Here is a 14699-nt window from a genome sequence, read left to right as displayed (position 1 = left end):
AGTCCTTGAAAATTTTAGAAAGTGGTAACGAAAATAAACCATGTGTAGATATTTTAATTTCTTTGTAACCACCGCTAAAAATTGTTTTCCAAAGAAAGTATGTATGCATGAAAATTCCGCTTGCTGAACCACTTAACGATAAAGTGGTGTATTAAAATAAGAAATAAATTCCACTATTAACCTAAATTTACTACCACTATTAAAATTTTTCAAGGATCGTGGGAACCCTGTTTTTAAGTCTGAGTCTTCTCCAAGTCTTGAAAATTAATTTAAAATTAATCTCCAGCACAATACATACCGCTTCCATTGTATTCACATTCCACACTTTTATGGTACCATCAAAGCTTGCCGTGGCTAGTAGATCAGGATTGTCAGGTTTAAATTGACAATCAAAAATTGTTTCAAGGTGTCCCTGGAGAAATAAGAAAAGTATCGAAATATTTAGGCATAAATCTGATGAAAAGTATACAGTTAGAGTGAAGAATGAAATAAAAAGCTCAAATGATGGAAAGTAGGCATGTAATACTACAGCGATGTCCGAAATTTTTGAGGAATGTTTTGAGGTAGTGGAAATATTTAAATTTCGTCAGTATCTGAAAGCCACATTAAATAACTTTTAGACAGTTTATATGTATGTTATACTTTATTTTATAATCGGGGTTGAACTGCCAACCCATTTTCTCTTGGGTTTACGGCTATCAATATTGAGCCTAACCCAAAAGACGAGGGCACTCCCGGAACAAGCATTGGGGCACAATAGTTTCCTTGGAGAATATTTTGATGGAGTTAAACAGCATTTGCGTTACATGGAGAGGAAAGCCCCGAAAACCTCCCACGGCTAGCTCAGCGGCTTAGGCATACTTACCCATGATCCGTCTTCCACTGAGGATATTTTGCATCAGCATTCTCGTCTGTGCAACCGACAGCGGAATTGTTATCGAACCTGGGGCACTTCTTTGGGAGGCGAGTGCTATAGATTTAGCGTAGCATCTTTTAATAGAAAATGAACTAAAAGTAACATGTTTCAAAAGAAGAAATCAGCGTTTTTGAGCTTTACCAATTCTTCTATATAAGCTATGACCGGATCACTCCCATTTAAAACGCTTTCAGCCATTTTTAAGTTTAGCGGAATTTCTTGTCGGAGCGCTTTTACACTATTTTTGGGGACCGACCAAAATTTGTTCGTACCGTCGTATCTGTTAAATTTTTGGCAAGTAATGATTGTCATTAAATCATTCCTTGCCAAGGCATCTTTCTGTATTGTTGAGAAAAGTGCTTTTTTTTAATGAAAAATGGGGCGAGTTTGGATCTAAATAGCCAATACACAAAAACGTACTTTCTGTGAGTAAAAGTAGATTTTTTGTGTGACAAATTTGTATATATTTTTTTTTTTGACAATCAAAATAAGATGAGGGAAGGAGGAATATGGTCCCGATAGTTTAGATATGAAAGCATAGTCGGAAGTTTGGGTTTCTCACTTTTTATTTATTTACTATTTACTTTTTGTTGCATTTTTAGCCACATTATGAGAACAATTTAAAAATAACCGAAAAGCTTTTACGCACGATTATACAATTAGGCTAAACCTTTTTCCACCTTGATGAAAATTATCAAAATCAATGCCTTATTCCCCTTTTTTCCAAATTTTTATGAGCCCAGATAAGGTAGCATTGGAGTAAGTTTTTACATGTAAAAAAATTAGACTTTTAGCCAAAACAGTGGCTTTTTTTTCCATACTTATGTTCTGCGCCATTTTCAGAATAAACAATTAGAGCGCTGGTTAAAGATTGGTTAAACTTGACTTAGCAGTCATGAGTAACTGGTGTAAATTCACATCAGTTGTGGATATAGCATATTATTCATAAAAAAAGCAGACTAATTTTTTTAACATGCGTCAGGCACTCACCATATTTCGCAAAAAGTCCCATGTCGAGTTCTTCAAATTGTATACACCAACTCCTCCGTCAAAAAATAAGCAAATTATTCTTGATGAAAACATCTGTTTAGTTGAAGAAGTTTCAGTTTGGGGTGAGTCTTTATTGCATAAAGAGGGTAGCACACAAAGAGCCTTGAATCCCACTTGCTTGAGTCTTAATGTATGCTGAGGCTTTTCGTTTGACACCGTCCATGTCCGCAAAACTCCTGCTTCAGCATCTAGATTATTTTTTCAAAATTTAAGCAAAGAATGTAAAAATAAATAAAATTTATACCATAAATACAATTGGTAAACATTTGACATCGATTCTATTACTTACCATTATATCATTACAATTTCAATTATTTCTTCACTTACTATTTTATGGTTACAACTTTAGAAGAAGTAACAGAACGAATGTTAAGTGAATGGCATTATTTTAATCCTATGATGCAGAACTTTTGTTAAACATATTTTTCATACTTTGTTCATTATTTTGTATTAATAAGTCTAAATAAATGAAAAAAATGCCATGTTTAGCATTTTAATATTTTATAGCTATAAAATATAGCACGTCTTTAGATGCATACAGCATGGTCAGAAAATACAGGTGTCTTTTTCTTCGTTGAAGGTAATATCTTCCGAACATGGCTCACTTCCAAACAATATTTTTTCAAATTTGCACTTATATGCAGTTGTTTATATCTGAGAGAAACAGTTATTAACTTTTAAAATTTCTCAAAATCAACCACTGAATATATAAATTTACAAATAAATTTGCAAACTAATAAATTTACAAAATAAATTATTGATAAATTTTTGAATATGAAAAAAAAAAAATTCTAACTAATTTTCTTTTAATTTAATATTTTAGAACAAATATAATTACGGCAATCTAACAATTTCTTTTAGTAAGTATTAGACTGTTTTTCATAATTAAATAATTCCAAAATATATTTTTGCTCGTAGTAAGAGCATCAGAAAAAAGGGACGCCAGTGTCCCATCAGCGTCAAAGGGTTAAAGACTGACACAGTAGAAAAACTTTTTATATCCTAAAATAAGTTTTTCACAGTTAGATTTTGTGAAATAAGTTTTTAAATATTTAAAGTAGCGATTTTATGGTATCTTTTTCACAAATAAAAGTTAATAATTCTAAATTTTAAATTTTTTGCACTTATTTGTTAAAAAAAATCATGTCACGTTCATCTAAAAAAGAAATTAAGAAAAAAATCCAGTATTAAGTAAAATAGTAAGCGCTTTTAAAAGGAAATTTAAAAACTGTTAAATGCCAAAAGAAAATATCAATAACTTTTCTTTAATTTTGTGTAAAAAAAATTTCTTCCTCAAGCGGAGATTAAACAAAAACAGAGTTAATTGGAGAATTTAATATTAAATAATTAAACCCTTTGCTGTCTGTTGTCTCTTATGAAGCGACATCAAAAGACACCGCTCTAAAATAAAAATATTTGTATCTTAATAATTAGAAATCACATTATTTCATGAATTTTAAAAAGATATGTAAGAATACTGTTTTATGTATTTTAAATGATTTAATGCTTTCATTAGTTGAAATAGGATTTAAAAGTATTCGGAGTGCAAAGGGCTTTATAACGCAAAAGAAGAAAATCGTCCGGCACTTAAAAAGTTATTCTTGTTATTTTCCATTTCTTATGACCTGCATTTTTATTATCGGTTGCCATATTATTTATGTAAGAAGAAAAAGGGGCGCAACTTCGATAACCTAAGAATAAAATAGCGCTTTCTCGATCACAGAAGCAAAGCCACTTATCTCACTAAAAACTAAACATATAGCTGCTAAAATATGTTTCATAACAGTTGGACAATCTTTAATTGTTAAACATTTAATAAATTCCTCATTTAACAGAGTTTTCAATTTATCTCTGCATGAGGAAAACATCTTATAATTTAAAATTAATTTCCTTTTCGCAGTATTATTATTTTGCTTTTAACAGTTAGCATTTTTTAAATTCTCTCTAAAAAGCACTTAATCACATAATTACAGGACATTATTTCACATACATTTCATTACACTTATTAATTTACACTTATTTCACATCATTACAGAAATTTCATAGGGAGAAGTGCATAAAAATTGAATTGATTAATGCTAACTGGAAATCAGTTTTGTTGAAAAATTGTTTTAACCCATGATTAGACTAAGTATATTAAAAATTATTTCACGAATATTGTTGCCTAAAAAAACATTAACTTTTGTTTTTTCAACAACATAAGCATTAATTAGTTTCAATTTTTTTAATGATTAGCAATAATTGGAAGTTAAGAAAAAAGAAGAAATTTTGGAGATAAGCACTAAATTAATGACTAGATTAACACAGTAAATCCTATTTAATGAATATAGTTGTGTAAAAACATTAATTTTTGTTTTTTTTAACAACATAAGCATTAATTAGTTGCAAATTTTAGCAATAATTTGACTAGCAATAATTTAAAATCAAAATAATAACTGAAAATATGGAGGTAAGCTCTAAAATATTGACAAGAATAAACACATTAAAGCCTATTATATGAATATAGTTGTGTGAAAAATAGTATTTTTCTTTTTTTTCAACAACGTAAGCACTAATTAATTCCAAATTTTTAAATGACTAGCATTGAATTAATGTTAAAAAATAAAGGAGAATATGGAAATAAAACTCAAAAATGAAATAATATAATTCATGACAATTATAGAGCTCATCTGTGTTTAACTTTGGTTTCTAAAGTTTCGACCTATTGTTAGTGAAATTCTATGCTTGAAAAGAACTAGAATAAATATTCGAAGAAATTTTAGTTATTTCCACGAAATAAAGCTATGTTATTTATTAAGGATTCGATGTAAAAGCAGCATCAACTTTTCTCAAAATTTTCTAGATCGTATTTCAAAAAACATATTGCTTTTCAGTTTAACAAGGTTCATAATTCTTATTTTTAGTCTAAGAGATTCTTAACGAAATTCCAGTTTTTTGATTTAACCTATTCTAACGGACGAGTCATATATGCATTATCAGGTTGGCGGGAATCAGGGTAAGGAAGATAAAACTTTTAAGTAAACTATTTCCTTAGTAGTTTATTTATTGACGGGTATTAGTAGTTCGATTTATTTAACTCGCCACTGCTTAATTCAAAATATATATTATATAGTTATACTTTGAACTGACATTGATTTCAGATGCAGGGATGTCAATATGCTAATATGCTCCGCTTTGTAAAACAGTGTTCTCTAATCGTAGCGGAATTTAAGTTATTTTTAGCTTAGAATTTTTCAATTTAAGTAATTGTTTCACCACTACAGATAAGAAATTTAAAGTATCACATGAAATACAACTTTTTTGCTGTTATCTCGTGGGTACTTATTTAACACTAGGTTTACGGACGTTTCTTATATACCTATCTCTACGGACACACGTCTATTTGACGTATGAAAGAATTGTGATTCTTAATTTAATAAATTCAATTTAGTAGATTTTTATCCACCACTATTTATAAATAATTCGTAGGCCTATATAATTCACCACTTCATATTTCAAAATTTACTTTGTTGTTATTTACCATTTTTTTTTAATTATTTTCGCGTGTCCGGAGCAGTTGCATCTCTGCACTTAGAAACCAATGTATATGTATACTATAAGAAAAAAATGAAGATATGAGATATTTATTTCTGAAATATTCTAGTATTTTATGTTTCAATACTCGAACTAAGCAACTGAAACCTTCAAAATCTGACACTCTGACATCGATTGACATTCTGCGTTTGTTCTTTCTAAACTGCTGTTTGTAGAAAATGCAACACCATGAAAGAATCATCAGAATCAAATGAAATTTAATGCAGAAACGACTTGTACTGATACAAATAAATGATGAAATTTTCAAAACAAAAGAAACAAATTAAGCGTCCGAAATCAGTATTTGGTGCAGCCACCACGCGCTGCAATAAGTGCTGCTATACGACGTGGCATGGAGTCAAACAGATGTTGAATATCTGCTTGAGGAAGAGAATTCCATATCGCTTGTATGCGCAACCAAAGTTCGTCTTTGGAAACTGCAGGACGCGGATCACGAGTGAGACGCCGACCAACCATATCCCACACGTGCTCAATAGGCGACATATCCGGCGAATAAGCAGGCCAAGGAAGAAGTTGCATGCGTTGTGCTGAACAGAAGTCTCTAACAGTCCGCGCAACATGTGGGCGTGCATTATCCTGCTGAAAGATAGCTCCAGGGATGCCTTGAAGGAAAGGAACGACTTCGGGCTGTAGCACTTCACGGACGTATCTGTTGCTATTGAGATTACCCTCAATTCGTATCAAATTGGATCGTCCATGATACGAAATCGCACCCCAGACCATAACTCCGGGTGTTCGACCACTATGTCGTTCAATAACACTCAGGAAGGCAGCGTTGACCGGCATAACGTCTAACACGAACACGGCCATCATGGGTCCACAAATTGAAGCGTGATTCATCTGAAAAGACAACTTGGTGCCAATCAGCTCGCCAGTCTCTGTGCTCAAGAGCCCACTGCCGACGCAGCCGTCGATGATCCGCCGTGAGGGGAATCCTGTATAATGGCACCCTTGCACGCAATCCACGGCGCAGCAGACGACGACGAATTGACGAAGCCGACAATTGTACACCTGTAGCAGTAGACCAATGTGCTGCCAGCTGCCTGGAGGAAGCTGTGCGATCATTTACCGCCATGCGGAGCAGGTGTCGATCATCGCGCTCTGACGTCACCTTCTGTCGTCCAGTGCCTGTTTTTCGAGTTGTTCGGTGCTCGTCGGTCCACTGCTTCCAAACTCGCATCACTGTGGAACTGTTCCGCTGCATACGAGCTGCTATTGCGCGATAGGAAAATCCTCCTTCTCGAAGGCCGATTATCCTCCCTCGTTCAAACTCCGTAAGTTGCTTGAATTTCTTATTCTTCCGTCGTGGAGGCATACTCAGGTCTCACTAAACGTTTGCCACTAACAAATAATCATAGACTATTTTCAACGTCCCGCTACAGCACTTTATTTATACGCTTTCAGCATCAATTCAGAGGGCGCTGCGCGCGCCACGCACGCGCGATGGCTCTGAAACTTTATTAATTTGCATAATATCCTATAATTGACATTTGCTGCGAATTTCATTTGATTCTGATGATTCCTTCATGGTGTTGCATTTTCTACAAACAGCAGTTTATTATTGCTTATCGGCAACAGTTGTTTATCACTTGTTTTATTTGAGATAACGAATCGAAGTATAGTCGTTACATTCCTATTTATTATTGATGTGATAATTGCTTGCTTACTTAAACTTTTGTCTAAATTATGATCGCGTCAAATTGACGCATATCCGTAGAAATAGGTATACCACATAGAGAATTTCAATATTTCAACGCTTTTGAGGTAAATAGCATTTAATATATATTTACTTCGATCAATGGTTAAAAGTCATTACAAGAGATAAAATAAAAATTCAAACGGGTTTTATAATTTTCCTTACAAAAGTCGAAATCCGCCAAAATGACGTGTCCCGTAAACCTAGTGTTAAAGATCGGGCGTATTTATCATACCTGCCAACTTTTACGCATTTGGCGTAAAATTTTATTTTTACATTTAAAGTGGTAGTAAATATGTACTATTATTTCTTTTATAAACTTATTTTTAAATGATTTTGATCACCACTATTCTTAAAAAAATTAATCATGTATATTAATATGTGCTACTGTCATAGTTTACAGCTTAAGCTTTTTCAAAAACATCGTATTTTTATGCTTAAAATCAAAAATTTAATTCCATTTTAATACCGCTGGGAAAAATCATAATGGAAGGGATAAAAAGTTGGCAGGTATGTATTTATCCTTACACTGCAAGCTTTACTGTTTAATTCGCTACCACTTTATAAAAATTTTTGCCGAAAGCGGAGCAGTTTGCATCCCTGTAGATGTCGAAATTTTACTGTCTGCGGTGCTGTGCATTGACAGTGTAGCCAGTCTGGCAATTTATTATTAATTGAACAAATGTTACAAACCTCTAGGAATGTTAAACTAATTACTTTTAAGCATTTAGCAACCGCCATTCTTTAAACAACAATGCGCTAAAGTATGTCACTCCACTTAAAATGTACTGTCTATTAATACACGGGGATTTTTCGGCCGGTGGGATTCGTACTCACATTCTCATGGACATGATCATAACGTCCTACCAGCCAGGCTATCTCAGCCCAGTGATCTTTATTAAAGAATAACGTAATGAATTGAAATAAATTCATAATATGATAACACATATTTGCTTAAATAATTTGATACTTTTATTAAATCAGTTTTTTTAAAAATGACTTTACAAAACAACAGTTGTATTTACAAGGCTACCGGGAATGCTAGAAATTTATAATAGCAGTAGTGAATTTACGTTGTAGAAATTTAAAGCTTTATCTTTCAGAGTTCTGAATATAGAGGCATCACCTGAAAAGTTTCGTGTGTAATATATATAGCCAACCCGATCCGGATGTCCGGGAATTTGCCTCGTAATGACTATGATTACTGTTTAAATAAGTAAGGAAAATTAAGCATGAAATCAATTATTTTAGTATTAATTATTAATTAATAATTGTTAAATTAAGGATCGACACTTAAATGGCACTTTTTTGCTGCTGTGTTCGTTTTTGTAAACACGTACTTTTCGTGTTCATTTTCGTAAACCCTTTTTTGAGCTGTGTTCATTTTCGTAAACATGTCTTTTGAGATGTGCCCATTTTAATAAACACGCATTTTAAACTGTGTCCATTTTCGTAAACTGTGTCCAGATTTAAAAACTAACCTCCGATAAGTTTAATCTGGTCGCACAAAATTTTCAAATTCATGTTGCATATAATGTGTTTAGGTTGCACTAGTTTTAATAAAATTTTAGCTGTTGCTTCCTAATTTTTATATAAGAGATATAATTTGGAAAATTATTGCAAGAGAAAAAATTTCACATATTTCTCAAGAAAAATCAGTACATGCCTCACGAAATGAGCAATATACTTAAAATTAAAATTTTGAAATTCATATTATGTATGAAAGTTTTTCAAACTTATTCAAAGAAGAACACAGCAATCTAATTATGTATAAAAAATAGAGTCATAAATAAAAACAATACGTAAAACTAACTTCAAGTTTTTTCCTCCTAAATCTTGCAGTTGTGAAAATGTTATTGTTACTTTAATTTTATTAATTTCAGATTTTTTCTATTTTATACACTTATTTAGAAATGTCCCAGAGGGTCTCGCTAACGAATAAAGTAGAATTTATTAATTATTTATTTTCAGAAATTAGAATATTAAATGAATAAAGATACCTTTGAGTGATATTGTACAAGGAAACTTTCTTATTTAATTAGATATTACTCGTTAACTTAATAATTAATATCGATTTCTTACTTTGATATTAATTTCATTTTCTCGAGGCGGTAGTAAAGTATAAATTCATTAAAATCTTAACAAAATGAGTCTTTATTTAAGCTTGTTAACGCAAATATCGTATCTTGGTTCAATAATCCTTAACGCTTTTTCTTTTTCTTTTGTTGTAATTACGTATTATATTTTTCAATGCATTTGAATAAAGTATTGTTATAGATAGTTGTAATGATTTGTAAAATTTATTTTGAAAATTTCCAATTTGAGAACTAGAATAAATTTCGTTGAAGCTAAATTCATTTCTTTTTCCAAGTACTGCTTGTTTATTTCTTCATTTAAATATTTTAACAATATTTAATAAATGATATTTAGAAAACTATTCTTTAAAATGCAATATATAAGGAAGAGAGCGACTGGTGTAAATATGGGCTAGGGTTGACGAATGGAATATTTTTTTAATTTATCTCTTATAAATTCTCTGAAGATTTTGACAAAATGGCTTACCTGGGTAACGTTTTCGTATAAATGGTGGCTAGCAAATTAAAAAAAAACAACAAGGTTTTCATGGTGGATAAGTAAGTTATTATTGTGTGCTTATTTCTTTATTTAAAATTTTAAACAATATTTTATAAGTAATATTTAATAAACTATTCTTTATATTTGTAGTACATAAGTAAGAGAAGTACTAGTGTGGACACGGGCCAGTGTATACAAATGGAAATTTTGGTTGTTGTTTTATCACATAAAAAATATCTGAAAATTTTGGCAGATTGTCAAAACTGGGTTGCGTTTCCGCATAAATGGTAGCTAGAATAAAATAGAACAGTGTAACGAGGTTCGATACCGCGCACCCTCGGTCCCAAGGCAGGTTGATCAAAGTGATCACCCACTCGCTTACTGACCGCAACCAGTAATGCTTGACTTTGGTATTCTACTGGGAGCCGTGTCTTACTGTGGGACTTACAAAATCAAATAAATGTAAGTTAATTCTAACACTATTTAACTCTTTCCCTCAAGAAGTGCCTCTCTCGCATAATTTTATTTTATTTTATAAACATCTTTGAACAGCTGACCCAATTTTGAGTTTACGGCTAAAAATGTTCAACTCAACAAGAAAATTCTTGGATCAAGTATTGGGGGAAATTTGCCTTCATGGAGGACTTTTTGATGGAATTAACCGGCATTTGCGTTACATGGAAGGGAAAACCATGAAAACCTCTTACAGTTAGTCTGACGACAAGGGAACTCTAACCCATGATCCGTCTACCACAAAGGATGTTCTACGTCAGCACTGTGGTCGGTGCGAGCCAACACTTCCTAGAAGAAGGAAGGCCTCGGCACGGAACAATTTAGTTGTCCGATGTAACTGCGCAGTAGATGAAAAATAAGAAATATGTCATTACGTTCGGGGTACTAACCTGCGCAGTGGTTGAAAATACGAAATATGTCATTACGTTTGGACTACTAAAGGATATTTATGGTAAGCCATGCTGAGGCCTGCTCTTTTCTAGGAGGTGTAGTGCGAGCCGGGTTCAGAATTCATATCGACCAGCTATCGTTGGGATTCGAACCCGGTTCACGTCACTGGAAGGGGAGCGCTCTATCCTCTGAGCCACCACAGCTCTATCTAGCACAATTATCACCTATAAGATATCTACTACTCTGAATGTTAAAATTTTTACAATCTTAATGTTTAGTAACCACTTTATTAACATATTTCCTCCTTGATTATTTCAATTGACTTCATCGCTCATCTGCTTTCTTTTTTCCAAATTTATTGTTTACCGAGCAAGACGCATGTCTTCCTATTTAGCAACCTCACCGACTGCTAATCTCATTGCTTTCACATTATCGATTAAGTACTTCAGGATGGATGGTATATAAATGCAGTTTGCATGGCCACCCAGGTGTTCAGATTTAAAATCAGACTAAGACTATTAACATATTTGTCAACTTGTTTCGATTTATCGAAACATTTTTATTTGAATATTTGGAGTGGTCGCAAATTTTAGGGTTTAACATTTTATTATTGGTTTAAAACTTTAAATTTAAAATGATTTTTCAATCACTACAAATAAATAACTTAAATTTAACAAATATATAACCAATTGTGCAGAGAAGTTTTCAGATGGGGGCGAAATTAAACAAATTACGTTTAACTGAAATAGTTACTTGACGACCGGCTTAACTATTTTGGGAAATTAGATTGTTCGGGTTGGCAGCTATATATTTAGTAGCCTTCGGATATGAAATGGTAATTGCGCAAGCATTTTGTTTTGTCTTTCAACACGTTCCCTACCGGTCAAGAGTATATGTGGTTATACTATATCTATCATTGAAGAATGGTAATCTATAAAGATAAAATCAAAGATAAATTTTCTTATTTTAGCAAAAATTTCAGTTTTCAAATTTTACAATAAGATTAATTTAATAAACAATACATTATTGTCTTGACAAAATATCATATTTTTTACAAAAAATTATTGAATGATAATATGCACCTTGCTACCACTTTTAAAGGTTTAAACTTTTATAAGTAATTTTTAAAAATGATTCAATATTTTAGACTTCGAACTATTGCAGAGAAGTTTTATAGAAGAAAACTATTGGAAATTCTAAGCACTTTAGTAAATGAGTAAATTTTATGTTTTCAATAGTCGTTCTCTAACTTTCCTACTACATGTTTTTCAAATTGATATGAAAATATTTCATAAAATTATTTTCTTACTTATTATTTTTCGAATTAATTTAAAACTGTATTAAAAATACATTTTCTTTACATAGATTGAAAATACTATTACATCACTACATGTATCTTTAATTATCAATATATTTTAAAGCTCGCTTTAAATTAACTAAAATAGTAAAATGATATTAAATATCACGTCTGATAGAAAGTTTCAACTTTCAAAAATGTTTCATTAATTTAAAGTTTGAACAATAACAGAGAAGCTTTAATGAAAAAAAGTGATTGAGAATTCCATGCACTTTAGTAAATGAATAGATTCTACGTTTTCAAGAGACGCTATATAAATTTTCTATTTGATGTTTTTTCAATTAATATATAAAGGAGACCGGAAAATAATGTCGTTTCGGAGCATTAAACATTTAAAAATTGGAGCATTAAGAGTTTAAACAATTACAGAGAAGCTTTAATGAAAAAAGTTATTGGGAATTCCATACACTTTAGTAAATGAATAGATTTTATGTTTTCAAGAGACTCTGTATAACTTTTATATTAAGTGTTTTTCAAATTAATATATTAGGGAGACTGGAAAGTAATGTCGTTTTGGTGCATAAAATATTCGTTAGTCTTAAAAACCAATTCATTTTTTTTTCGATCCATTTCGATTCATTTTCGATCCGGCATTGAAAGGTTGTTGCTAACGAGGGTGAATAAATTATTGATAAAAAATAAAATCTTGAAAAGAAATATTAAATGCACCGAAACGACATTATTTTCCGGTCTCCCTAATGAAAATATTTTATAAAATTATTTTCCTACTAAGTGTTTTCCAAATTCATATAAAATTGTCGTTAACTTAAACTACATAAAATATCATTACTATTACAAGTCTACAGATATATTTAATTATTAAAATATTTTAAAACTCGTTTTATAGTAACTAAAATAGTAAAATAATATTAAATATCATAACTGATAAACAGTTTCAACTTTCAAAAATGTTTCATTATTTAAAAGTTTAAACAATTGCAGAGAAGCTTTAATGAAAAAAGTTATTGATAATTCCATGCGCTTTGGTAAATGAATAGATTTCACGTTTTCAAGAGACGCTACATAACTTTTCGTTTAAATGTTTTTCAACTTAATATATTAAGGAGACCGGAAAGTATTGTCGTTTCGGCGTATTAAATATTCGTTAGTCTTAAATACCAATTAATTTTTTTCGATCCATTTTGATTCATTTTCGATCCAGTATTGAAAGTTTGTTGCTGACGAGGGTGAATGCATAATTGATTAAAAATAAAATCTTGATAAACATCAAATGCACCAAAACGACATTACTTTCCGGTCCCCCTAATAGAAATATTTTATAAAATTACTTTCCTACTAAGTGTTTTCCAAATTCATATAAAATTGCCTTTAACTTAAACTACATAAAATATCATTACTATTACAACTCTACAGATGCCTTTAATTATTAAACTATTTTAAAACTCGTTTTAAAGTAACTAAAATAGTAAAATAATATTAAATATCATAACTGATAAACAGTTTCAACTTTCAAAAATGTTTCATTATTTAAAAGTTTAAACAATTGCAGAGAAGTTTTAATGAAGGAAACTATTGGGAATTTCATGCACTCTAGTAAATGAGTAGATTCCATATTTTCAAGAAGCTTGCACAACTTTCCTACTAAATGTTTTCCAAATTCATATAAAATTATTTTTACAAATATTGGAGAACAAGGGAAATATTCTTATATCTAAGGAGAAGGAAGATTTTCGGATAATTAAAATAGCTCGAATCCACCTACGCTCCTTATGTTTCTTAAAATATGAGATTTAAAGTTTATTCATTGCATTTTGATGCATAAGGGGATTTGAATAACTCAAAAATATTTTTAGAAAATATTAAATTTTAATTTAAAATATTATAAAGTTCGTAAGCATTGCTTCCTTGATCGTTTTTAATACTAGACAACAAAAAAGTAAGATGTTTTTCTGAATCTTTCTTCACTTACAAAATTATAAGAATTAAATAGTTGACTGATTAATTTAATTTTTTATGGTTCGTAAGAAAAACATAAAACATAGTAATTACAGTCATTAACAAATTAAAATAATTACAGTAATGAATATGATTAGTTAATTAAGGTCATTAATCAATTGAATAGTAAACAGCTTGTATGTTCGTTAGAGAAATTTTTCAGACTGATAGTAAAATAATAGTAAAAGTTTAGCTACCTTATCAACACTTAAAAATATAACAACCTTATAATAGGCTTGTAAAACATAATATAGAGAAGTAGGTTTCACATACAGGTATAGGACAAAATAATAGGAACACCTGTGCATAGTGGTACTATGTACAGGCGTACCGATTATTTTGTCCTATACCTGTATATATAATGAAATAGCATTTTGAAACAATATTTTAAAAAAAAACTTAATTAAAGGCCATTTTACTCTAACAAACACAAAGTATAAATACTTTGAGTTTGTTAGAGTAAGTTTTTTAGGGAATTTTTGGAGTGCCTGTGTACGTAGACTTGGATTCAATTACGCTTTGCTATGACTTCGGATAAATCTGTTTAAATTATTTATTAATAGTGGGGAACAAAACTCTTTTATTTTCAATTTATTTAAATATTAATACCTTTTCTACAACCAAGAAAAATATTTTCAATAGAATACCCAAAT

At 30.8% G+C, this 14699-nt stretch overlaps 1 protein-coding gene across 1 annotated transcript in view; it reads right to left on the bottom strand.

Moving 5' to 3' along the window:
• The window catches only part of LOC107448478 (WD repeat-containing protein 17), a 142187-nt gene that overhangs the window by 45173 nt on the left and 82315 nt on the right, over nt 1-14699 (bottom strand). The window contains exons 5-6 of the mRNA XM_043039824.3: nt 1907-2154; nt 299-412 (exon numbers count right to left, since the gene is read on the bottom strand). Of these exons, the coding sequence (XP_042895758.2) occupies nt 299-412; nt 1907-2154 (362 nt within the window). The remainder of the gene's footprint in view (nt 1-298; nt 413-1906; nt 2155-14699) is intronic.

Source organism: Parasteatoda tepidariorum, chromosome 12 (genome assembly GCF_982258835.1).
Source record: "Parasteatoda tepidariorum strain Cologne lab strain chromosome 12, Ptep-v5.0, whole genome shotgun sequence".
NCBI lineage: Eukaryota > Metazoa > Arthropoda > Arachnida > Araneae > Theridiidae > Parasteatoda > Parasteatoda tepidariorum.
The sequence above is the reverse complement of the archived record's forward strand: the minus strand, read 5'-3'. Positions and strand labels throughout refer to the sequence as shown.